Genomic DNA, 26598 nt, shown 5'->3' on the forward strand with positions numbered 1-26598 from the left:
ATGCACAATGTAACTGTCAAATATTTTGGTTATAAACCTGTCTTAAGATTTTTCTATTTTACATCTGTCTCTATGTTTATTATTCTTTACTATTTTCTGTGGCACTTCATCTTGTTTTAATAGACACTTTATCTAATTTGTCAAGATATTTTTAAATTTCACTTGTGTCTTACAATTTGACCCTCAACTTGAAGTCATATGTATAAGCAACAAAAATGTTTTCAATCCTTTTATCAAGGGCACCTGGGAATTCCCTGGCAGTCCAGTGGTTAGGGCTTGGCACTTTCACTGCTGAAGGCACTGGTGGGATCCCTGGTTAGGGAACTAAGACCCCTCAACATGTGTGGTGCAGTCAAAAAAAGGCACCAATACAATGATATCTAAAAAAAAGAACGAAAAACAAACTGTCCCTTTTACCTACTGTTCCTGTAAATATACGCCTATACATATGTATTTATATTATAGCTTGCCAGTAAAAATAACAAGATTCAAAAGCCTTACTAAAGTCTTGAAACTTGATAAAGAGTGTCTCCCAGAAACTTCTCTCAAACAACACACTTATTGGTGGAACAGTGGGAGCATTTTTGTAGTAAAGTCAGGAACAAGCCAAAGGGGTACATTTTACCACCACTGGGAACCTAGACAGTAGAATAAGACCACTGGAAAGAATGAAGAGGTACCATTAGTATAAAAGGCAAAACTTTGTAGAGAAAATGGTCATTTATCTTGAAAATTCAAGAACAAATTATTAAAATAAAATAGTTTAACAAAGTGGTCAGATGTAAGAGCAACATCAATAGTGATGCAAGGTCAATGTCATTAGCTTCCTTAGGTATCAGCATTAATTATGTTCATTGGAGTATTGTCTATAAAAAAGCAAAGTTGAAAACAACCTAATTGTTCACTAATAGAGGAGTGGTTGAATAGGTTATGAGTGTGCTTGCTTGGAGATTGAAATATTATGCAGTAGTTAAAAATGGATACAATCTAAATATGAATTTATTAACATGGAGATAACTCCAGTTCCTACTGTTGAGTGACAAAAGCAAGTTGCAGAATAACTTCATTAATGTGAAAAATAAAAGATAGATTGATTTTGTATTTTCTATCGGTATACATATGCAATAATTAATACAAAAAGCCTGAAAGGTTACCTACTGAATGAATAGCAATGGTTATCTTTTGGGAGAGGCCTGAGATTGGGGGCATGGTCAAGGGGAACTTTACATTTTGTGTTTTGTTTTTTTAAAAGAGAAAGTATTACCTGCATAGAGAAAAATAAAAACAATTTTAGAGTGAAATAATTTGCTGAATTCACCTAAACTTCATTTGAACTTGTCCGTCTTTTCATATATAAAAGGGAATTGCTTTTTAGTTTCTTAACCTTTTGTTCATTTAACAACTAGTGAAGACTATGCACTATGCTCTGTACAATGAGTGACACGTTCTCTGCCATCCTGGAACTTACAATCAAATGGGAGAGACGCATAATAAGCAAACGAGACAGTCATTACACTTTATAAGAGATTTCAACAGAAATGAGCACCGGGTTTTGATTGAAATTAATGTGGTCGGGATATTTCTGTGAAGAAGAGACATTTAAACTGGGATTCAGAGTACTGAATACAGTATATCATGTATTGTAGTGATGATGGTGATGAGGAGAAAAACAAGCCCAAAGGGCCTCGCAGAAAAAGCTTTGTGGGTTGGTGAAAATATCTGAGGGTCAGAGTGGTTAGGCTTTAGGCAGGGTGGGTGGCACTGTTAAGTTGGGAAGGTAGGCAGAGGCCAGATCATACAAGTCCTTTCAGGCATGGTAAAGTTTAGATTTTATTTGAAGAATAATGTTAAGTGACTGGGGGTGGGGGGTGGTTTTGAGAAGAGAAGCAATGTGATCTGACCTCTATTTTTAGAAGATCGTTCCAGCTGCCATGTCGAGAAAGTAGTGACACGGTTATATTTTTGGAGGCAGCATTATATGAAAACATGAGAGAGAAATGACTTCAGTAGAGGGGACAGCAAGTGCAAAAGCTAGCTCTTTTGGTTTAGAAACAAGAAAGACAAGAGTGGCAGAGGCATAGTAATGTGGGGGAGAGGGGTGTGGAATAAGGTCTCATCACCCAGGGTCTTGTAGGACCTGCATGAAGCCTGGGTTTTATTCTAATTTGGACTGAATTCCATTTTCCACAGGATCACTCTGATTGCTAGGTGGAAGACAAGACTCTGTAGGGGGGCGAGAGTAGGAGAGAGAGCTGCTGGGAGATTATTGCCATGGTCCAGGTCCCCAGTGGCTCAGCTGTTAAAGAACCCACCTGCCAAGGCAGGAGACTTAAGAGACATGGGTTCGATCCCTGAGTCGGGCAGATCTGCTGGAGGAAGGCATGGCAACCCACTCCAATATTCTTGCCTGGAGAATCCCATGGACAGAGGAGCCTGGCAGGCTATGGTCTATAGGGGCGCAAAGAGCTGGACATGACTGAAGCAACTGAGCACGCATGCAGGTGAGGCATTATATTGGCCTGGGCTTGGGTTGAAGCAGCAGAGGTGGGAAAAGGGACGGGTTTCAGGAATGCTTGGAGACTGAATCAACAGGACTTGATGCTTAATGAGATGTAGGAGTGAATAGAAGAGAGTGCTTTCAAGTACTTTCAGGCTCAAGGCAGGGGATGGTTTAGTGGGACTGAGGGCCTGAAAAGAACCCAGTGTGGCTGGAGCTCAGTGTAGGGGGTGGTGTACAGGGAAGTGAGAGGAGATGAGGTCAGAGTGGTGGGCACGAGCCAGGTGGTTCATGGCCAGATGAGGACATGGAAAGGTGTCTGAATGTACTCTAAGCACCATGGGGAGCTACTGAAGGGTTTTAAACAAGGTGTGGTTTGGTTTTATTCTCAAAAGCCACTTTGGCTTCAGAGTGGGTAGTGGGCTTAGAGGGGGGACAAGAGAGGCAGGGAGATGAGGTCTGAGGATGAAGTCTTGGAGATGGTGCCAGGCAGATTTGAGATTCATTTGAAGTGGAACTGATTCGTTTCCTTGAATTAAACACACACACACACACACACACACACGAGTTTATATATAGAAGTGAAAGTCAGTTGCACAGTCGTGTCTGACTGCAATCCCATGGGCTGTAGCCTGCCTGGTTCCACTGTCCATGGAATTCTCCAGGCAAGAGTACTGGAGTGGGTTGCCATTTCCTTTTCCAGGGGATCTTCCTGACTCAGCGATCAAACCCGGGTCTCCTGCGTTGCAAGCAGATTCTTTACCAACAGAGCCATTAGGGAAGCCCGTGTGTGTGTGTGTGTGTGTGTGTGTGTGTGTGTGTGTGTGTGTGTGTGTGTGTGTGTGTGTGTGTGTGTGTGTGTGTGTGTGTGTGTGTGTGTGTGTGTGTGTGTGTGTGTGTGTGTATCAGAGTCTAAGCCTTATTGAAGTTTTTATCATTTTCTCATTTCATTTACATACTATATTTTTATTTACCCCCTCATTTCTAGGAAAACGATTTTCTAAAACATGTGAGTTTGCTGTTCTGATGAAACTCTTCCTTTCCATTTTTATTTACCCCCTCATTTCTAGGAAAACAATTTTCTAAAACATGTGAGTTTGCTGTTCTGATGAAACTCTTCCTTTCCATGCACATAACTGCTTGGGAATTGGTGAGTTTGGGGGATTCTGAAAGACTATAGACATCACCCTGTAATCCACTTCGTTGAACATAGTCAAATAGATAAAGAACCATTTTATCCCTCTCAAATTACTGACTTTACTGAAATAAACTACAATACATTCAAATCTAATTGCTTCTTAGGGCAATTAACCTATTAATAGCATGTTTAACTTTCAAAAAAACCCGTTCGGTCAGAAAGCCAATACTTAACGTATTCTGAATTTTCTGCATTAATAACTGAGGAGTCCTGCCTTTTCTTGCACATCTGGGACAACTGGATAGATAGATGTCTCCAAAATATTTGGAAAGGGTTGTTAAGAAGTTACATAATTACTTAAGGATACCATAAACATATCTTTCTATTTCCAGTCGCATCAAAATGCAAATCCAAACACACTGCAAACTGGGAAACTTAGAATTAAAGCTTTACTGGGCTATACACCATTCTTCCTCAGTGAGAGCACATCTCAGACTGAAGTTGTCCCCATCAGAAAAAGGATTCTGCTAGTAGGGGGACTATGAATGAATTGGGCCCAGGAGTAAAGACATTCTGTATCCATATCATGAAACCGTGAGAGGTAAGGGGTGCAGAAGCATCTCTTGGGCTTCTTGGGGACCTTGAAGGCAGAGTATAGGGGGTGGGGAAGCACTGATATATAAAATGGGGGGAGATAATGTATTCGCACAGCAGTAAAGACATAGACATAGTGTATTGTTGATGAGACAGAGACAAGCAGCCTCTGATATCTGGGACCTGGCTTGGTACTAACAATTAGGACTTGGTGTTTTCTTATTGAACATAAATAATTTCACAGAGCATCAATAGAGCAGGTCATTCTGTACCCATGATGGATCAAGACAAAGACAAGACCATTCTGTAATTATGTCTGAATCCAGTCAAAATATGAACAGCATCCAAGGCACAAAAATGACCAAACATCTCCCATCCTGACAAACAAGAGTGACAATTACTTCTTTACCAATTATCTGCCAGTTCAGGTTAGTCTTCCCCACTTACAAATAAGATTTATTTAGAAATCCAATCACAGAATTACCCCCTACTTTCTGATAGCATCCAAATCAAAAACAATGCCAGCTAGAGTGACCTACTCAGCTTGGTTTTCCCAAGAATTTCCTGGCTTTAGCACTGCAAGACCCACAACCCAGGAAATTCCTGTCTCAGGCAAACTGGGATGTCTGGTCAAAGGCCTGTTTCCTTAAATCCTCCCCTAAGTCATCTGAAGCAAGCCCAAATCCTAGAAATCCTTTCTAAAGCCCTCTTACTGAGATACCCCACTGTGTTTGATGGTATACATTCCCCCTTTGCTGCAGTAAGTAATAAATCCAACTTTTAAAACTACAGGTCTGTTCCTAGCAGCCTTTGGTTGGAGGATGTTGACATCAATAAGACATAAAGAGGCTCAGCATTGTGGAAAAGCTAGGGAGGCCTAGCATGGAAAATGCGACTGAAGGAATGAAGAGGTAGTGGGAACCAAGGAAATGAAAGGGTGCTACAGCCCTGAGGGGGCTAGAGTGTGGTTTTTGAAAAGGTGGTTTTCAGGGGTGATAAAAGATAAGGCGATGGAAGGTAAAGCCTAGAGCTTTTGTAGGAGGAGCAGGAGTTGTTCCCCCACGCTCTGTGCCTAAAAAAACACACACACACACACTAATGAAAGATAGCAAAAACAAACACAGTTTTGGCTTATGTTATAAAATAATGACTCAGTCTTTAATGGTCTAGGGGCTGATCATTGAGTTTTCATATCCACACTTACTTCCCTATGTTTGTTGTTTGTCAACTGCATTATATAATAGTTTCTATCTAAGAGAAATTTCTAGGAAGAAAGAACTACAATGACATACTAGCTGACAGGTCTTGTAACTGCAAAACACTAAACTTACAATTTTAATTCTTTGGGGTTGAGATCATTCAGTGTTAAAGATCACCATTCATTAGTTAAAATAACGACCCTAAAACAGTGCCTGGCATATATTAAATGGCAATAAATATTAACTATTACAATTACTATGATAATGCTGTCTTTTCCCATGTGCTTATTTTAAAACAGGAGCAATGCTGTAGTTTTTACAAATGTTTTTTACCACATAGCCTTGATTATATTGGTATTATATATTCAATGATAAATGTAATTGCTTTGTTTCTTAAACTCTACTCAGAGACATATACTCAAATGACTGTGCTTGTTTTTTGGAGAGATTTAATGTTTTGGTCAATCTTTTAATTCAATAGCTGGGCACCTACTTTTCAGTAGTTGGCCCTTCATGTTGCAAAGCAAGTTTTGAAAACATGACTACTGTTTAGTCTGATACTGTTTACACTTTCAGAAAACCAGAAGATTTAGAAAACAGAAACAGTCTCACAGACATCAAAAACAAACTTACGGACTTATGGTTACCAAAGGGGAAAGGTGGGGAGGAAAGATAAATTAGGAATTTGGGTAATAACATATACACGCTACTATATATAAAATTGATAACCAATGAGGACCTACTATATAGCATATATATATAGCATATCTGTGTGTGTATATGTGTGTGTGTGTGTGTATATATATATATATATATATATATATAACTGAATCACTTTGCTGTACACATGGAAACTAATACAACATTGTAAATCAACTATACTTCAGTTAAAAAATTATGCTAAATAAAACAGGGGAGTAAACAGCAGAATGTGATTGTCCATGTAAAAGGAAATCTTGAATACTTAGAGTCTCTAATTTGAAACAGAGCACATAGGTTCCTTAGAAGAGGTTTAACTCCTAATTTTCAACAGAAACCTGCCTCATTTTATTTTTACAAGAACAAAAGTCATCTGTAAAATATAGGAACACAGGGAATGCTTATGGAGTACTCTTAACTTCAGAAGAAAAAAAATGTGAATACTTGGGTTCTGGTGATGTCCGGCATATGTTACAAAAGGTAGCAAGTAGAGTTTTGTACATTTACAACAATTTTGTACTGCTAAAGACCATGTTACCTGGTTTTTCAATACCCAGAGAAACAAGCAGCTTAGTTTTCAAACATTAGTACCAAATTGCCATATTGTATGTACACAACCTGGATGTTTCAATCATTCTACTACTCAACACAAATTTGATTTTTTTCTTACAATTCTGAAATCTGGTTGATTTAATTTACATTAATTTTCTCAGACACAAAATTTGGTGGTGAGAATACTAATTATCCTGATATTGCATTCGACCAGATCTTACTGTTTGAAATTATTTTTTTCCTTTGGCCAAGTCTGGGGTCGAAAATACCTATATCCACCTAAAGTACAGAAGACTTGTTTCAGAAGTCTACTTTTTCACTGGTTTAAAACCATTTATTTCGAAACTGGCATTTTTTACAAAATAAACAAAATAAAAACAGTAATTCTAAGAGGTAAATTCCTTTACAAAGTTAATAAATTAGATAATTATATTTACTTGAGTCATAAGTAAACATTTTAAAGGGAAATCTTTACTTTTGGTGTGAATTACAGAGATATCCAATTTCAACCATACCATTTTAAATGTATAATGTTTCTTACAGAGTAGTTTTATATGTATTAGTCCCACAAATATTAAAATCTCACATGCATACAGCAGATAGTTGAATTCTCATTTCTGTAAACATTTTGAACACTTAAAACATGCTACTGTTTGATCATAATAGTTAATCAGTTTTGCAGTTACAGCATACTTAAATACATACAACCCTGAATCAAAATGAAAAGTACAAATTAAGAATGAAATTAAAACATTTATATTTTCTTTAATGTTTACAGGTAAAGGCACATTTATTAAAAAGCAGTTATATAATATGCACTGAGAAAACTAATAGAGCTAAGAATATCATGAAGGAAAACAGGAACCACTTTCTGAATTGCTTTTGTTCTTGAAACAAATTAATTCCAAATATTAATAGTAAAGTAACTCAATAGCACTGGGCAAAAAATTTAAAATACACTTGTTTAACAGTCTCATTGCCAGATCCTAGAGCCATTCTAGATAGAAATACCATTTTAAGATAAACAAAGACATTAACCCTCTTTGGGAATCAGTTCTTACCGGAATTTGCCATCTGTATCGTCTGGTTGCCAGTCTCTGGAAGATTGTAAATCACAACAGCATCAGCATTTCTTCTGTCCGCTGTTTGAATTTTTTCTGAAAATGTACAATTACCTCTTTCTATCAGCGCAATCCAGGGCTTCTTAGTATAGGTAAACTCAGTGTTGTAGTCACAAGCTTGGTAGTTATTGTTCTTAGGGATGCCTACCACCCCCATAGCATTAGCCACTGGTGAGGCTAAGCCATAAACACCACATTTGCATGTCTCTATTGAAGTGTAGTTGCTGGTTCCATTGTAGTAAGTCACAGTCACATAGGCATTAATTGAAAAAGGTGCTGTAATTTTAAATAAAAAGGTAAAAATTACCAGCAGCCGAAAACAACTGGACTTAGTCTCCTGGTTCATTGTTCATTCATTTGAACATAAAATTTAAGATGTCTGCTGATTTTTCCAACTATCAGTCACCATTTGTCCATGCAGGTCCGGGCTAAGCAGAAGTTTGAAATTTCAGTTGCAAGTAGGTAACTGATCTCACCTCTAGCAATGTAAGCTCTGAATACATCAGCTCTATTTCACTTTACTTAGCTATATTCCCCTTTGCCTGTCCCTCCTCCAACTGTACACACATATAACCCTTAATCAGGACTGCCTTAGCGATAAATAACACCGTCAACTTTATTCTACATGTCAACTTATCAGGATTGGATGACTTCCTGCATTGACATTTTTTCCTTCTTACTGTTCCAGCTAATGAACTTTCATAAACATGGAGTGGATTGGAATGAGGAACTGGACTCTTGGGACTCTCACGTGACAAAATGAAAGTCACCTCTCTCAGATTATCTAAAACACCAAACTGGTTTACCAAGCCCTGCTGAAATATGCTATCAACCAGTTCAGCCGGAAGTAAGTTAAGATCTGTCATTTTAATTGCTATGGCATTGGTGGAATTGATTTTGCAGCTTTTTTTTTGGTTTTATTTCTTTGTGGAATTTTTCTTAACAGTCTCCCCAAGGAATATCTTCTGCTACCTTGTTTATTCATTGAAAGGGAAACATATTCCAGTCACTAGAGATTTGAAGTATACTTGAAGTACAATGCCTTGCCAGTGGTGGGCACTCAAATATTTCTCAACTGATTGATACCTATGATGTGATGCATTCCATTAATTTTTATGTCGCATGTCTTATACTCTAACAAAAGATTATTCAAGGTTTATCTCCTAACATTTAGAATTAAAAAAAAATTATTGGAGTGTAATTGCTTTACAATATTGTGTTAGTTTCTGTTGTACAGCAAAATCAATCAGCTTTATGTATACATATACCCCCTTTTTTGGACTTCTGTCCCATTTAGGTCACCGCAGAGCACTGAGTAGAGTTCCCTGAGCTAAAAGTAGGTTCTCATTAGTTATCTATTTTTCACACTGTTGTTTAGTTGTTAAGTCATGTTTGACTCTTTTGTGACTCCATAGACTGTAGGCCCCCAGGTTCCTCTGTCTGTGGGATTTTCCAGGCAAGAATATTGGAGTGGGTTGCCATTTCCTTCTCCAGGGGATCTTCCCAATGCAACCTGCATCTCCTGTACTGGCAGACAGATTCTTTACCACTGAGCCATCAGGAAAGCCCATATTACACATAGTAGCGTATATATGTCAATCTCTATCTCCCAATCCATCCCACCCCAATCCTGTTCCCCCCTTGATGTCCATGTTTGTTCTCTACATCTGTATCTCCATCTCTGCTTTGCAAATCGATTCACCTATTTGCACCACTCTTCTAGATTCCACATATATGTGCTAATATAGGATAATTTTCTCTTTCTTCACTTTGAATGTCTCTAGGTCCTAGAATTTTTAATTCTGGTTATTTTAAACATATAGATAGCTTTATTTACTTCATTGCTTCCTTTACTGTAAGCTGTTTTTAATCAAGAGTACACTGGACACTAGCAGCAGTTGGGCATACATTGGTGTGGGCTCGATTGGTCTGGATAAGTTGCTGGGAAAGGCAGATTGCAATGTGTGCCAAGGGCTGGTGAAGGAGTAGACAAACGGACAAGACAGAGATATCAGGAGTCTGATTGGGCCAAAAGTCAAAAAAAAAACGGAGAAATAGGTATCAGACTGACAGAGAAGTAAAAAGACACCAGGTCAAAAGGAAGGCAGAAACAATGGTAGTCTGAAGTCCAAGGAAAATAGTCTGGAATAAGGAATACCACTCGAGTCAACGGGACAGGACAACACAAAACAGGAAAATAGGAGACATTGTTGAAGAAGATGACCAATGAAGCTATTTCCATCCCACTCCCCCACTTGTCCATTCCTGGGCATCTGAAGTATTAGCGTTGGGAGTGGACCCTGCAAGTGGAAACAAACAGTTAACATCAGAGAGGAGTTCAGGGAATCTGCAGTAGAAGCTTGTGGACAAACCCTAGCAAATGCACAATACAAATATTATGAACCTTTCTATCCTGTTACAGCTGCTGATTACTCATCGGTGTATCCCCTCCCTCACAGTACCTGGTATTAGTAACAACTTACACACAGTAACCACTCAATAATTATTCACGGAATTGAACTGAAAAGTTTAAAGGTCTTGTGTATTAGCTTATGGTCTATTTCAGAGTAAATCCAAGTAGTTTATTATTTTGCTATTAGCACTATCACTTTGACGTCAAAACTCACAATAAAGACTACTCACTAGACAAAGAAAACTATCAAACTGAAAACAGAAGTATTATTGTCAAAATGATTAGTCTGCTGATTGTTAACAGACATCTGTGATCAATTCAACAGGTAATTCATTAGTAAAGTTCTAGAGATTTAACCTTCTATACCAGTTATTAAATTGATTCTAAAAGGAAAATCATTATATGATTTTAAATGACAACTTTGCATAACACTTTGTGGCAGTGCTCATGAGAAAACTTTGCCAAACAATTTTAAATTGCTCTGATGGTTGAAGTGCATGACTTTATATGGTAGCCAGCATTATATACCTTGTATGTAAGTGCCTTTATGTTTCCTTTTATGGCTTTCAGAGAGTCACACCTTACAAAGATAATTTAAAATTGTTTTTAAAATTTTGCAGTTAAGTAAAATTAGTCCTAGAACAATAAATACTCATCAGTGCAATTTTCCAGTTGACTCAAGGTAATTTGCTGGGGGATGAGTAGTCTAGTATTTATTCAGTGTTTTTAAGATTTTCTCTGTGGAACACCTACAGTAGAATCACACACATACATGTGTCCATCCTCCTCCAAACTTCCCTCCCATCCAGGCTGCCACATATGAGCAGAGTTCCTTGTGCTATACAGTAGGACCTTGTTATCCATTTTAAATGTAGCTGTGTGTACCTGTCCATCACAAACTCCCTGACTATTCCTTCTCCCCAAGGTTTGATGTTTGTTTGTACTTTAGGTGCTTCTCTGAACATCCCTGAATTCTCTTACAGGACAAAAGGTTGTGCATGTGCTGACACAGCAGCAGCTAGTATTACATCCTCAGGAAAACAGTAAGTTCTCCTGGACTTTTTCTTCATTGACACAATGAAAGAGGTTGGATTAGAATTGACCTATCAAGTCTTTTCTGGATCTGACATGCTAGAACTCTTACAAAAACGAAAGTTGTTTCAAAACTATGAGGTTTTAATTTTTCTTATCAGAACAATTCAAGATGAAGCTGCATCGAGTGTAGGTGAAACTACAGCACCGAGATAGGAGGTTAAGTTCCATGTACTGTGTAAACCTTGAGCTCTAATAAAACTAGCAAGTGCTTGAAATGGGACTATATACCCATTTAGTGGTATATAACTTTAGTGGTGTACAAACTTGTCTGCATATTAAAATCACCTGGGGAGCTGTTACCTATCTTGATGTCCAGGCTACACCCAGATCAGAAACTTGGGGTGAGGGTGACATGTTGGCATAGTCATTTTTGAAACTCCCCAGGTGATACCAATATGAAGCCAAGTTTGAGAACCACTAGTGTGTTTCAAACATTTGATACTATTGGACTTTTTCTATTGCTTGTACCTTAATATTAAGTACCTTAATACATATTAAGAATATCAGGAAAGGTATGTAACATTAATAAAGGCATAGAGAAGGGAATTACATCCCTTAAGCAAGAAAAATTTCAGATTTTTCCATATGAATGAATAAGAGGTATGACAAACCTATCATTTATAGATGAAGTACAGGGCTTACTAGATCCAGGAATGGTGTCTAATACAGATACTCCTTGATTATTCATAGCAAACTTCCAATTCTGGGCTGGGCGACTAACTTGGTGTATGTTCAAAACAACTAAGTTAACTTTAATATTAGCCCAAGCCAAATAAAAGTGTCACAAGGCCATATCCAGCTACAAAGGAAGCAAGGAAAAGTATTGTTTATTCTAGGTAGCTATCTGTTTAGCTAAAAATGGAGAGAACTGTTCCTCTATGAGAAGAATAGGTATTAGGGTATAGCTAGCAGTCTCTGCTAACCTCCTTATATTCCATTCTCTTTCCAGGAGACAGTGACCACTCTAAAACATTATGAATCCAATTAAAGCATATCACTGGCCACAAACCATTTACTGGCTTCCTAGAGCTCTGAAGGGGCTTCTCAGGTGGCTCAGTGGTAAAGAATCCGCCTGCCAATGCAGGAGACACAAGATCGAATCCTGGGTTGGGAAGATCCCCTAGAGAAGGAAATAGCAACCCACTCCAGTATCCTTGCCTGGAAAATCTCACAGACAGAGGAGCCTGATGGACTACAGTCCATGGGGTCACAAAGAGTCAGACAAAACTGAGCAACTGAGCAAGGACACAGCATGGATACTCCCTATTGGCAGAAGGTACCTAGCTAGATTTGATAACACCAAATGTTATCAGTGTCACAAAATAAGGGTTTCAAATTTCTTTAAAGACCTATTCTTAATGTGAATAAAATTAATGCAGGATAAGTCCAACAAAGAAATAAAAGTGACAGAACATAAAGGTGCTCAGATTCTTAATAGCTTACCAAAGGATTTAAATGTGTAGATCTCATATACCATCTAAAATTAGAAACTTCAGTAAAAGATTGTGGTCTTGTGGTACAACTATGTAATATTTAATAATTTATAAACCAGTTTTTTAATATAAAAGTGATGCAATAGTAGTGTATTTGTGTTGATTTGGGAAGAATCAGTACTTATTGTCACTTGAAGATAAGGTCTTCTGATGTGACAGTTTGCTATTTTCCTTAGGAAATCACCACAGTACCTATCCAATTTTTCTGTAACTGGAAATACATGTAGACACAGATGTTAAAACTCCAAATTTGGATAGAAACATTACTATAAGATAAATTGCCACAGAAGTTGTTTTTAAAGATCTTGAATCTGAAAAAATATTTCATATTTCTCATTCAATATGAGAACAGAAATCACACCTGTTAAAGTGTAATTTTGCAATCTCAGCCTGAGAGTTTTTTAGTCAACAGTTACTTAAGTATTAACTTTTCCCTTCTCCAAAATTTATGTGGCACTAAAACTGAACTATTAAAGTTTATAATAGCTTAATATGAAAACCCAGATTCTATTTGATAAACAACAGTTTTCAACCCATATGGAAGAATCATACTGGCTCATTTAGCAAGTACATGTAGGTCTATTATAGGTCAAAAATATGGAGGAAAGACAACAACTACATTCAGAAAGAGACAAGTTTTAACTTCTTTAATAATACTCAAAATTTTTAAATGAGGAGGATTCACTATTTTAATTAACTTTAAACACAGTTTTAAGAACAAAAGACCACACACTGGTCAAAACATTTAGAAATTCAAAGGGTATGAAGTCACAATAGAGTGGAAAACCTTATGAGAACTGAATTCAGTGTGCTCGTTGTACAGTGGACCAAACTAAAGGCCAAGGCAACTGGAATATAACAATCCACACGTGCTTTTGAAAATGACAGAAACTACCTCGGTTATGAGAAATGCAGGTTGACCGCTTTAGGGGAATGTAATCCTCAAATTAGCAATTTAGAATTCTCTACTGTAATCTATGGCCGTACCACCTGTCTGTGCCTGATGTTGTCCAATCTCAGAAGCTAAGCAGGGTCAGAGTATGGTTAGCTTATGACCACAAACTTCTTCTGGTTAGAACTTGGATGGGAGAATTTCATCATAACCCAATAAAAATGGAAGGATGCTAAATAAATGTCCATGAAAAGTTAACTCTTGTAAGTTGGGATGCCTTAATGCTGAGGCTGTAGAATAAAATGGCCACACAAACAGCCACCCCTGGTGGCTCAGATGGTAAAAAAAAAATCTGCTAATGCAGGAGACCTGGGTTCCATCCCCGGTCGGGAAGATGATCACAGGGAAGGGAATGGCAACTCACTCCAGTATCTTCCCTGAAGAACCCTATGGACAGAGGAGCCAGTGGGCTACAGTCCCTGGGGGTGGTAAAGTCAGTCACGATGGACACTTTCACAAATAGAACAGTTAACACAAATTCTACGTCAAGATAATACTCATATAGAACAAGTAACATGAATTTTGATACACAAGAATTGTTTTGATGACCTTTTCAAGTAATGAATTTAAAATGAAGTGTGCTAGCTCCAAATACAAGATGAACAGAAAACCACTTTAGAATTTATGTAATATTCTTGCTGAGAAACGGTTATTGAAATCACCAACAAAACGACAATATCTTTAAAGCAATGCTTTATTTATAACCTTTTAGTAATTTCATTTGCCAATTTTTAAGAAGTTTTATTTGGTTTATAAATTTTGTGCAAATAGACTTCTGCTTTATTGTCCCCCAAACTACAGATATCCAAGATACAGATGACATGCGCTTTATCCATTTTAGCTACTGTTTTGATAACATCACCTAAAAGTAAAACAGATGGAAAGTATTATAAAGTAAATATTTACTCGGATTAAGTATCACATAAGCTAATTTTTCTTATCATTAACAATGTCTCTTATTTTCTCCCTCTTCCAATTCATTACATACATCCATTTAGTTATGTTACAGTAATTTCTGCAGATAACAGTGAATACATCAAACAAATGCTACAAAAAATGTCAAGATACAAGCTGGTACTCCCCATAATTAATTAATTAACTATTCAGTGGAGCAAAATAAATCTACATATTTTCAAGGTCATTTAGGTGCCAAGTAAAGTTTCCTAGTACTCCTCAAGGAAATACAAAGAATAAACTTTTCTATTTTGAAATTCAATTGTCAATTATTTACAAAACTTCTAAGACATAAAGCGAAATAAGAATAATAATTGAAGCTGCTTTTAAAGTATATTTCCAGGACATGGAAGCAACCTAGATGTCCATCAGCAGACGAATGGATAAGGAAGCTGTGGTACATATACACAATATTACTCAGGAATGAGATGGATGAAACTGGAGCCCATTATACAGAGTGAAGTAAGCCAGAAAGAAAAACAATACAGTACACTAATGCATATATATGGAATTTGAAAGATGGTAATGATAACCCTATATGCGAGACAGAATAAGAGACACAGATGCATAGAACAATTTTATGGACTCTGAGGGAGAAGGTGAGGGTGGGACGTTCTGGGAGAATAGCATTGAAACATGTATATTATCATATGTGAAACAGAACACCATTCCATATTCGATGCATGAGACAAATGCTCAGGGCCGGGGCAATGGGATGACCCAGAGGGATGGGATGGGGAGGGAGGGGGGAGGGGGGTCCAGGAAGGGGAACACATGTAAACCCATGGCAGATTCGTGTCAATGTATGACAAAAACTATTACAATATTGTAAAGTAATTAGCCCCCAACTAAAATAAATAAATTTATAAAAAAAAAGTATATTTCCTTTTAAGTAGCTTTATTAACTAACACTTAGCTTTGGATATTCTTAAGAACCTTTATCAAGAGGGGATTGGGTGAGACATTGATGAAAATGGCAGAGTACAGAATTTCAGGGCTCTCTCCCTCCACTGCTCATATAAAAATGCGGGAGTGTAAGCTAACCTCTGGTTTTAGAACTCCAAAGAACCTGGTTTAAAGATAATATATTAGTTGAAGCTTCTCTGTTTGCCTGGAGGTGAATATGCTTTAATATGATCCAGATAGTTACTAGAGTTAAATGTGCAGAATAACTCTTGTTTTCCTGTGGTAAAGTAGTAAATAAATACAAATAGTAAATAAGATTCATCTAGAATCTCTGATCTTTCAAATGCTTTTGCCAGTAATAGACTTGCTATTGATCATATTTAATTCATTTTTTAAAGACACATTCGTAAGTTTAAATTGTGAATTGCTTATTCAAGTTTTCTGTGGTATAGAACAGGGATATTTATAAATAAAATTTATAGGTAAGACTTTTATATAAAACACTTTTGCTTTTATTTACTCTAATTAGGTATTTTTGAGACTTAAACTTTCATTTGTCTGTCATTTTTGACAAAGGTCCAGATAAATCAAAATGAAGGGAAAACCAAGGGGTCACTTTAGGGATGCTAGAATTATTTAACTATTATTAAGAATACGTATGGAGAAGGCGATGCACCCCACTCCGGTACTCTTTCCTGGAAAATCCCATGGATTTTCCCAACCCTGGTAGGCTGCAGTCCATGGGGTCTCGAAGAGTCGGACACGACTAAGCGACTTCACTTTCACTTTTCACTTTCATGCATTGGAGAAGGAAATGGCAACCCACTCCAGTGTTCTTGCCTGGAGAATCTCAGGGACGGTGGAGCCTGGTGGGCTGCTGTCTATGGGGTCGCAGAGTCGGACACGACTGAGGCGACTTAGTAGCAGCAGCTCCCTCCACTAAAGCAACTTATAAGCTGGCAAAAAGCTCTCAGATCAGCTTTTGCAGAACTCTGTAATTTAGAACAAAATTAACAACCTGGTGAAAGATTAATGAAGAGAGATTCTGCTTCACTGTGGTAAGAGTGTGCTGGTTTTGAATTGCCCACCTAACTCCCCAAATCAGCAACAGTCATGAAGATGGCAGCTTGCCCTCCTGGTACAGGTTGCTAGCATCAGAGGGAGCAATGCTGACCTTTTTCTCAAAGATGTGGTTGTGTATTTTTGATCTCTTAGGCAGCTCCCTCAAGGTCAGATGCAAGAAACTGCTTTTGTTTTACCCAATTTGGAGCATCCCCACGACTAGGGTAGCTTTCCCAGTGGCTTTTGCCGAAAGCACATAAAGGCAAAAGCATTGATTAGGGCAGATAGAGCAGGGGATAAAGTTGGGACAAGCAAGAGACAGACCAAAAAGGCTGGGGAGGAAGGAGCTGGGAAAAGAGATGTGGGGGGAGTATTATTGGCTTTTAAGACTTCCTGTGTATTTCAAGGAATCAAGGTGGCCATGTATATGCCCAGTGCTGGATGCACGTTCAGAAAAGGCCTGAGAAAACGCTCATTGTTCAGCTCTGGCTAACCATTAGTCTCTGCAGAGCAGAAGTGAGGGCTAAGACAGGGTCATAAACAGCCTGACTAAGCACTGAAGGGGGTTCCCTGGTGGCTCAGTAGTAAAGAATCCACCTGCCAATGTAGGAGATGTGGGTTCAATTCCTGGGTGAGGAAGATCCCTGGAGAAGGACAGCCTGGCAAACCACTCCAGTATTCTTGCCTGGAGAATCCCATGGACAGAGGAGCCTGGCAGGCTACAGTCCATGGGGTCACAAAGAATTGGACACAACTGAGTGACTAAACAACAACAAAGCACCAAAGGGGTGCTACAACGCAGAGTCAATCTGCAAAAAATGAGAGAGTACTGTTTTTCTTTTCTTCCTTTTTTTGGGTAAAATGGTATTTAAGGAATCTCTTTCAAAACACTACCTGACCATTACTAAGCTACTGTATCACAGATTTCTGTGACTACACATGACAAAGATTTCATTTTAAATATGAAAAGATTAAAACATTTAGAGGTTAAGTAAAATAACCAAAGTCATAGGGTGATGCTAAACTGGACAGTCTGGCATCAAGGTATGGGCTCTGAACCTTTTGTGCTAGAGCTGCTTCTCTAAAAAATTGTGCTAAAAGGCTAGCAGTGCACCTGCATTTTATGGGGCCTGAAAAGGTACAGTATTTGGGGGCCCTCTTTATGAAACAGAAAGAAAAATACCTCCAAAAAAACCCCAGAAGGGCCTTGGAAGGGATTTATGCAAGTGAGAACTCCTCAAGCTTAGATTTCATCAGCTTCACATGAAAGCCACATCTGCCACAAAATCTGATGATTTTTTTAAATCTTTAATAATTTTATTTATTTTTGTCTCTGCTGGGTCTTTGTTGCTGCATGGGCTTTTTTTTCAGTTGCACAGAGTGGGGGGTAGTTGCAGTGCACAGGCATCTCATTGTGGTGGCTTCTCTTGTTGTGAAGTACAGGCTCTAGGCACGTGGGCTTCAGTAGCTGTGGCATACGGGCTCAGCAGCTGTGCTGCATGGGCTTAGTTGTTCTGAGGTATGTGGAATCATTCTGGACCAGGGATCGAACCCATGTCTCCCACACTGGCAGGTGGACTCTCTACCACTCAGCCACCAGGGAAGCCCCTGATGAATTATTTAAAATTGTGCAAGTTCACTAACACACAATGAATATAATAAAAGTGCTAGGTCTTCCCTGGTGGCTCAGTGGTAAAGAATCCACTTGCCAGTGCAAGAGACCTGGCTTTGATCCCTGATTAGGGATCCCACATGCTGCAGAGCTACTAAGCCTGTGTGCAACAACTACTGAGCTTGTGCTCTAGAGCCCGGGAGCCATAACTGCTGACCCCATGTGCTGCAAATACTGCAGGCCTCATGACCTAGAACTCGTGCTCTAAAACAAGAGAAGCCACCAGAATAGAAGCCGTGCACTGCAACTAGAGTGTAGCCATCCTTCCCCACTCCACAACTAAAGAAAAGCCCATGCAACAACGAAGATGCAGCACCGTCAAAAATTAAAAAAAAAAAAAAAACAACTTGCTAGTACTGTATAGTTTTCTTCTTCTTTGATTGGAATGGACTTTAATCCAGATGCTTTGGAAAGATTTTAAGATCTTCAGATTTGATGCTAACAACAGAAACCCAAACCTTAATAATTCTAATTGTTATCATGTCATTTATAAATATTGAGTTACGCAGTACCTGCAACAAAAAGTATAAGTCAATCTTCTGTTTAGGTGACTCTGCCTACTTGTGTAAATGACAACCTCTCTGTGCTTCAATCTGCTCATGTAGTAACTACATCATAGGCTGCTGTGAGGATTAAATGCAAGAAAAAGCACTTTGGTAGGTGACATAACAATTAAATGTCAGCAACCATCATTTTCTACTTAAGAAAAACTGGTATTAAATTACAAACTTTTAGAGGTTTTCGTTAAATGTAATATTGCTTCTCTTGTTACCATACTGATTCTTTTCTATTTATAAATGTATTTTGATGGGCAGTAAAACAAAGTGTCTTAAAAGTTTTAAATAGATAAAATGTGCTTCACACAGTTGCCTATAAAAAGTGCTTTATGTAACCCAAGCAATTCATACTATAAACTTCACTCTTACTGTTGTATGCAACTTTTTCTATCATGTAAATAAGTTTAAGTAAATAGAACTAATAGATACCCTGCTTAAAAAAATACCCTGCTATTAAATTACAATGTTATTATTTATATTACAAAGGAATCATTTTAAGAGGATTATAGATTTTACCTATAAAATGAGCTTCTCTACATCTCATTTTAAATTGTTAGAATTACAAAAATTGTGTATTTTTAGGAACATCATATATGGATAAGGTGAGTGTGACAAAGGAATGCTATGTGTTTACCACTCCATTTCCTATTCACGGTCACATGGGAGACAAAGTGCCCTGGCCTCCTTTTAGTTAGGTTAGCGTTAGTCGCTCAGTTGTGTCCAACTCTTTGCAACCCCACGGACTGTAGCCTGCCAGGCTCCTCTGTCCACGGAATTTCCCAAACAGGAATACTGGAATGGGTTGCCATTCCCTTCTTCAGGGTATCTTCAAAAGCCAGGGATCAAACTTGGGTCTCCTGCACTGCAGGCAAATTCTTTACCATCTAACTGAGCCACCAGTTAGGTTGAGATCATGTAAGTAAGTTCTGGCTAATGAGAATGTGAGTGGAAATCATGTAGCAGTTTTGCTCCAACACAATTACAAGCCAGTCTCCTTCATCTCTTTCTTCCTCTGCCTGGACAACCCTGGAAGTCATTTGTTCCTGTTGCAGCTGCAGCAGGATGGAAGCAGGCTGCGTTCCTGAATCACTGTTGGGGAGAAAGCTAATAACTGATTGCATCAGACTTGACTTGAGCAAGAAACAAACTTTTACTGTGTTAAGTCACCGAGACTTTGGAATTGCTTTGTACTGCAGCACAGTCTAACCTATCTTGTAATATAGTGTGTCATTCCTTTCTCTGAACATAATATCAGAAATCCGGATTACCTAGAGGATAATAAAATTATTTTCTTGGATATGTTAAAATCTTTCCATACCATGTTATGCTTCTGAAATGTTTACCAATGGAAACTGCTTTCAAAGAGGTGGGATGTGTGTGTGTGTGTATATACACATACATATATTCTTGTACTTAATAGTTAAAAGTATAATACCAATTTCAATATCGTATCAGTATTATTCAACAAATGATTTGGGAACTATGGCTAATCCCTTGGAAAAAATTAAGCTGGATCCCCCATCTCATTCTCTATACCAAAATAAATTCCAAATGGATTAAAATTTTAAACTATAAAAATGAAACCATATTAACAAAAGCAAAAAAACAAAAACAAAAACAAAAACCCCCAAATAACCCAATTCAAAAATGGGCAAAGGACTTAAACCAACATTTCTCCAAAGAAGATATACACATGGCCAATGAGCTCATAAAAATATGCTCACTATCATTTGTAATTAGGGAAATGCAAATCAGAACCACAATGAGATATCACTGTAGGACGGCTGTTATAAAAAACAATCAAAAACAGAGCCAAAAAAAAAACCCCCAAAATTATGTGTTGGTGAGAATGTGGAGAAATTGGGATCCTCGTAGACTGCTTATGGGAATGTAAAATGGTACAGCTGCTGTGGAAAATGGTTTGCTGGTTTCTCAAAAAGTTAAATATAGAACTACCATACGACTCAGCAATTCCAACCCTAGGGATATTCTTAAACGACTGAAAGCAGGGACTTAAACAGGTACTTGCACACCAATTTACATAGCAGAACTATTCACAGTGGTCAAAAGATGGAAACAACCCAAATGTCCAACAACAGATGAATGAATAAAAAAAATGTGGTACATACAGTCACCAGAAGATTATTCAGACGTAAAAAGAAATGAAATTCTGATATATATTATAACATGGATGGACCTTGAGAATATTATAACAAGTTAGTAAGTCAGACCGAAAAGGACTAAACTGCATTACTTCACTTAGATATCTAGAATGAGCAAATTCATCAGGACAGAAAGTAAAATAGAGGTTATCAGGAGCTAAGGAGAGGAGGGAATGGGGAGTTATTGTTTAACAGGTATAGTGTTTCTGTTTTCAGATGATGAAAATGTTCTGAAAATGGTTAACACTGATGGTTGCACAACACTGTAAATGTACTTAGTGTCACTAAATTGTACACTTTAAAATGGTTAAAGTGGTAATTTTATGTTATGCATATTTTACCACAATACAAATTATATGTGAGTAAAAAAAGATATAAAAGTATCAGAAAAAAAAAACAGTAAATTTAAAAAAAATCTTGGACTGAGTGATGTCTTCTTGAGTCTAACATAAAATCAACAGCCACAAAAATGAAAGACTGATATATTTGAGTACATAAAAATAAAATTACTTAAAAAATCAAAACAAGATTCCCACTGAATAAATTTCAAACTGATAAAAGTATTTGCAACACACAATGAGGGTTAAATTTCTCCAATATGCAGAAAGAACTTACAAATTAATTAAAAAAAGAACTCATAGAAAAATGGAAAAAACTAGCAGAGAGAGTTCCAGAAAGTTCACAGAAAAATATAAATGGCCAATAAATATATGAAGATATTGAACCTTAGAAATAATTAAGAACCGCAAATGAAAATAATGATACAATACATTTTGCCTATCGTCTGCCAAAGATTAACAAGACGGATACTATCTAGTATTTTTAAGGGAGTGAGTCAAGTGGCACTCTTTCTTTTGGTTCAAGTGTGAATCGTTATAACCTTTTTGAAGGACATTTTGACAATACCTACCAAAATTTTGGGCTTCCCTGATGGCTCGGACAGTAAAGAATCTGCCTGCAATGCAGGAGACCCAGGTTCAATCCCTGGGTTGGGAAGATCCCCTGGACCAGGAGATGGCAACCCACTCTAGTATTCTTGCCCGGGAAATCCCTTGGACAGAGGGGCCTCATGGCTACAGTCCACGGGTCACAAAGAGTCAGACACAACTGAGTGACTAACACTTTCACTTACACCAAAATTTTAAATTTGGTGACATCTAAGAAATACGGAAAGGAGTACATCAAAGCTGTATACTGTCACCCTGATTATTTAACTTATACGCAGAGTACATCATGAGAAATGCTGGGCTGAATGAAGCACAAGCTGGAATCAAGATTGCCAGGAGAAATATCAATAACCTCAGATATGCAGATGACATCATCCTTACGGCAGAAAGCGAAGAAGAACTAAAGAGCCTCTTGATGAAAGTGAAAGAGGCAAGTGAAAAAGTTGGCTTAAAGCTCAACATTCAGAAAACTAAGATCATGGTATCTGGTCCCATCACTTCATGGCAAATAGATGGGGAAACAGTGACAGACTTTATTTTTTTGGGCTCCAAAATCACTGCAGATGGTGACTGCAGCCATGAAATTAAGACGCTTACTCCTTGGGAGAAAAGTTATGACCAACCTAGACAGTATATTAAAAAGCAGAGACATCACTTTGCCAACAAAGATCCGTCTAGTGAAAGCTATGGTTTTTCCAGTAGTCATGTATGGATGTGAGAGTTGGACGGTGAAGAAAGCTGAGTGCCGCAGAATTGATGCTTTTGAACTGTGGTGTTGGAGAACACCCTTAAGAGTCCTTGGAGTGCAAGGAGATCCAACCAGTCCATCCTAAAGGATATCAGTCCTGAATATTCATTGGAAGGACTGATGCTGAAACTCCAATCCTTTGGCCACCTGATGGGAAGAAGTGACTCATTTGAAAAGACCCTGATGCTGGGAAAGATTGAAGGCGGGAGGAGAAGGGGACGACAGAGGATGGGATGGTTGGATGGCATCACCGACTCAATGGACATGAGTTTGAATAAACTCTGGAAGTTGGTGATGGACAGGGAGGCCTGGCGTGCTGCAGTCCATGGGGTCACAAAGAGTTGGACACGACTGAGCGACTGAACTGAACTGAAGAATTCATCTTACAGATATATAAGTGCACAAAGATTATAGATTATATATATACATACACATAGGGCTTCCCTGGTGGCTGAACGGTAAAGAATCTGCCTGTCAACACAGGAGACACGAGTTCGATCCCTAATCCAGGAAGATCCCCTGGAGGAGGAAATGGCAACCCACTCCAGTCTTCTTGCCTGGGAAATCCCATGGACAGAGGAGCCTGGCAGGCTACAGTCCATGGTGTCACAAAAGAGTCAGACACAACTTAGCAACTGAACAACAACAACATATATATACACACACACAGATAGATATAGATACTCACTGCAGTACTGTTTGCCAGTATAAAAAACATTTGGAAACAATCTAAATGTCCATCAATACGGGACTAATTAATCTATCCAATTTTATTTTAAAATATATTCTCATTTATCTTTGGGTACTTTTACCAAATAACTCTTTAAACTGTATCAAATGTTAAAGCTAGAACTGTTTATATAGTAACATCTTAAGCTTAGGACCATTTGCATTATTAATTAATTTTATTTTCTGACTGCAAAGATCCTGTGATTGTCTTACCTGCAAGTCCTCTTGAACCTGTCAATTTTTCACAGGCAGTTGATGCCTGTGGATACACACAGCTGTAATTCATGCAGGTTAATAATGTGTCTACTTGAGATGTTTGGAAATCTCGTAGAGAATACATGGGGAGGAAAGCCACATCGATTGCTATCTCATGGTTCAGACCTGTTATAGAAAAATCACACATTATTAAAAGTGTAGTTAGTACATGGTGCTAATGAGGCCAGATCTGATGGTCTGATCCTCACATGTGCCAGACAGCTTCATAACTGTAAAAAAATAACTTTCAAAACTAAGAGACTAAACCCTTTGCTGTGCAAATGCTTATGAATACATTCTACTGATTGAAAGAGGAGACACTTTGGAGCAATCCTCAGCATCACTGTTGGAAATAACAGTCCCAAATCTTTTACATATTGATGGATGGCTTAAACTTTAATATCTAGAGAACAGCCTAGTCACATAAATGAAGACATGCAGAGAATTTTCATCATCATTTATGATAGGTACCATTACAGGACAGGAGAATTCAGAGGTAACTACTGGTTCTCTTACTGCCATTTTGGACTTAAGGATATAAGACTCAAGCAAGGCCAGGGATGGAAGTACCAAGGTTCCATTTGTCCTCAAACATACAAGAAAAATTTCAGTCACTCACCATTAGGGCTAGACAAGGTTGCAGCTTGGGGGAACCACCACCATGCACCCTGTCCTGTCTGTTGTCTCTTTATGAGGGTCAATGTCAACTAGGGTGGATTAAAAAAAAGACTTCTGACAGGCAAGGGTTTCAGCTGGGTATTCAAGCATGAGTAGCATTTAAATAAACAGAGAGAAGGGTATTTCAGGTAGGGCAGGGAGAAGCCAAAAGTACAGGCCAGAGCGAGGAAACCATCTTGACTGGATCAAGGAAAGATACACAGAGCACAGCTTGAAAACTCTGAATTCCACCCAGACACTCAAACCAGAAACTTAGAAGTTATCTTTAACTCTTCCCTTTCATTCTTCCCTGATATTTAGTCGGCAAGTCCTATAGATTCTATGACTTCAGTATCTACCCTATTCATCCCATAGCAATTCTTAAGTATAGAGCATGAGCCAATGATAGGTAAACAAGTCCTTCCAGTTAAGCTGTAAACTGATCCAGAAATGCAAGTCCATTCTTTGTTTTTTATGGTTAAACAACACTAAGTTCCATAGCTTTAACTTAACAAACAACTAAGGGCTATTTAAAGCTTTTTAAGGATCACTAAAATTTGGTATTCAAAAACTAAAACAGTCATACCATCTAGAATTTACTGTGGATTCCAATTCAGTATTATAATTCCCTCATAATTCAGCAATGCTGCAAAACTCATGTCAGTGTGCACATACTGGTATCCTATTTCCTTATTTTAATACCAAATCTAAGGCATCCTGTCAATTTAATAATGGGTTTTTAATAAAAAGAAAACACTGCATTAAATGTACCCATTGACCATAAGATGCATTCCAACTTGCAAATGTAAAAAAAGAGAAAGAGTGCTTTAGAATTGAGAAAATATCAAGTTGGAAACCTTGATTTTTAGGAAGATAGCTTTATTATCATTGTGTCATTGATACTATTATGAGTTGCTTTCTAAATTATAGAATACTGTGTGTTTAGCTTCAACATTACTGGTAAAATTTGTCATGAGTTGTTTGGCTAAAACTAGAGTTCAGAGTGCAAATGTATAAGTAAATATGCCCAAGGCCTCTGTACTTGATGTTCCTGTACATAGAATGTTCTTTCCCCAGATTAACACACGACTTGCTCCTTCACCTCCATTAGGTGTCTGGTGAAATGTTATTTTCTTAGGGAGACCTCCCTGACCACTCCATTTAAAATTTAGACATTTCTAATGACAGCACTCTCCAACCCCTTTCTTCTAGCATTGATCACCATATCTCATTTCAGCACAGGGCTCTGTTATCTTTTGCATTAACTCATGTAACCTCAGTCCCCAGAATAGCACTGAGCATGCCTTAGGTGCTCAGTAAATATTTGTGAAATTGAGTAAAAGAATGTATACGTGCACATTTCAATGTACAATTTTCAACTAATTAGACTTTAGGATATTTGTGCACTGTATTCAAATATGAATTCATCCATATTCACAATAGCAAAAGAGATGAACACACATATCTTCCCCACAATGTACAGGTATAATGCACTTCAATGGTGACAATTTATGTGTTACTTAGGTAACTCACAACATACTACCTGGGTAAGTGTGGCAATATGTGTGGATTATATTAAAAATTAGAGGGAAATAGAAAATCAAACAAATAAGCTCATATTCCTCTTTTGTAAAGTGTATTGTATGCAATTTATATATCTTCCTCTCAAATTCTTCATTATCATTGTATTCCTTTTCCAATGAAAGTCTGTGTGTTTGTGTGTGTATGTGTTGGGCAGGATCCCACCACCTAGCATAGTACTTGGTATATGCTATATTTTATGAAATCTAAGATATCATTGTTTTTTAAGATGATCATTATTTTATACACCACTAAGGAAAAAAATACTACCAATTAAACAGAGGCAGGGCATCAATTATAAGATCCATATCCATTTTAAAAGATATTAACATATGGGGAAAAAAGTGTGTCTTACACTGATGAAATCTGATAGTAGGTACTTAAGGTTTAAGGATTAAATTACTTTTATTATGCAATGGAATAAGGGACAGAATTAAGGGGTAGCAACAGTAACCCATACAATCCAGTGTGCTGCTCCATTTGAGATATAAGAATGAGAAGCATGTCAGTGGAATAGGATATCTTAAGGATACAGCCAGTGAGGAAACCAAGAGTGAGGGAAACCAGTTCTACTCAGATTTTAATGGTTCAAGTAGGCTTCAACACGGAAGGAGG

At 37.8% G+C, this 26598-nt stretch overlaps 2 protein-coding genes across 7 annotated transcripts in view; both read right to left on the bottom strand.

Moving 5' to 3' along the window:
* RNF128 (ring finger protein 128) overlaps positions 1-8146 on the bottom strand; it is a 103176-nt gene extending 95030 nt beyond the window's left edge. The window contains exon 1 of the mRNA XM_081565394.1: positions 7741-8146. Coding sequence (XP_081421520.1) covers positions 7741-8146 — 406 coding nt within the window. The remainder of the gene's footprint in view (positions 1-7740) is intronic.
* Positions 8147-14431: 6285 nt separating this feature from the next.
* The window catches only part of RADX (RPA1 related single stranded DNA binding protein, X-linked), an 83213-nt gene continuing 71046 nt past the window's right edge, over positions 14432-26598 (bottom strand). For all 6 annotated transcript variants that reach the window (XR_014075742.1, XR_014075741.1, XM_081565391.1 and 3 more), the window contains 2 exons: positions 23704-23871; positions 14432-14615 (listed from right to left, as the gene is read on the bottom strand). Coding sequence is in view for 4 of the 6 variants with exons in the window: in XM_081565391.1 (XP_081421517.1) it covers positions 14485-14615; positions 23704-23871 (299 nt within the window). In the remaining 2 variants the exon portion in view is untranslated. The remainder of the gene's footprint in view (positions 14616-23703; positions 23872-26598) is intronic.

This window comes from Giraffa tippelskirchi, chromosome X (genome assembly GCF_054371585.1).
Source record: "Giraffa tippelskirchi isolate mGirTip1 chromosome X, T2T-mGirTip1v1.2.pri, whole genome shotgun sequence".
Classification (NCBI taxonomy): domain Eukaryota; kingdom Metazoa; phylum Chordata; class Mammalia; order Artiodactyla; family Giraffidae; genus Giraffa; species Giraffa tippelskirchi.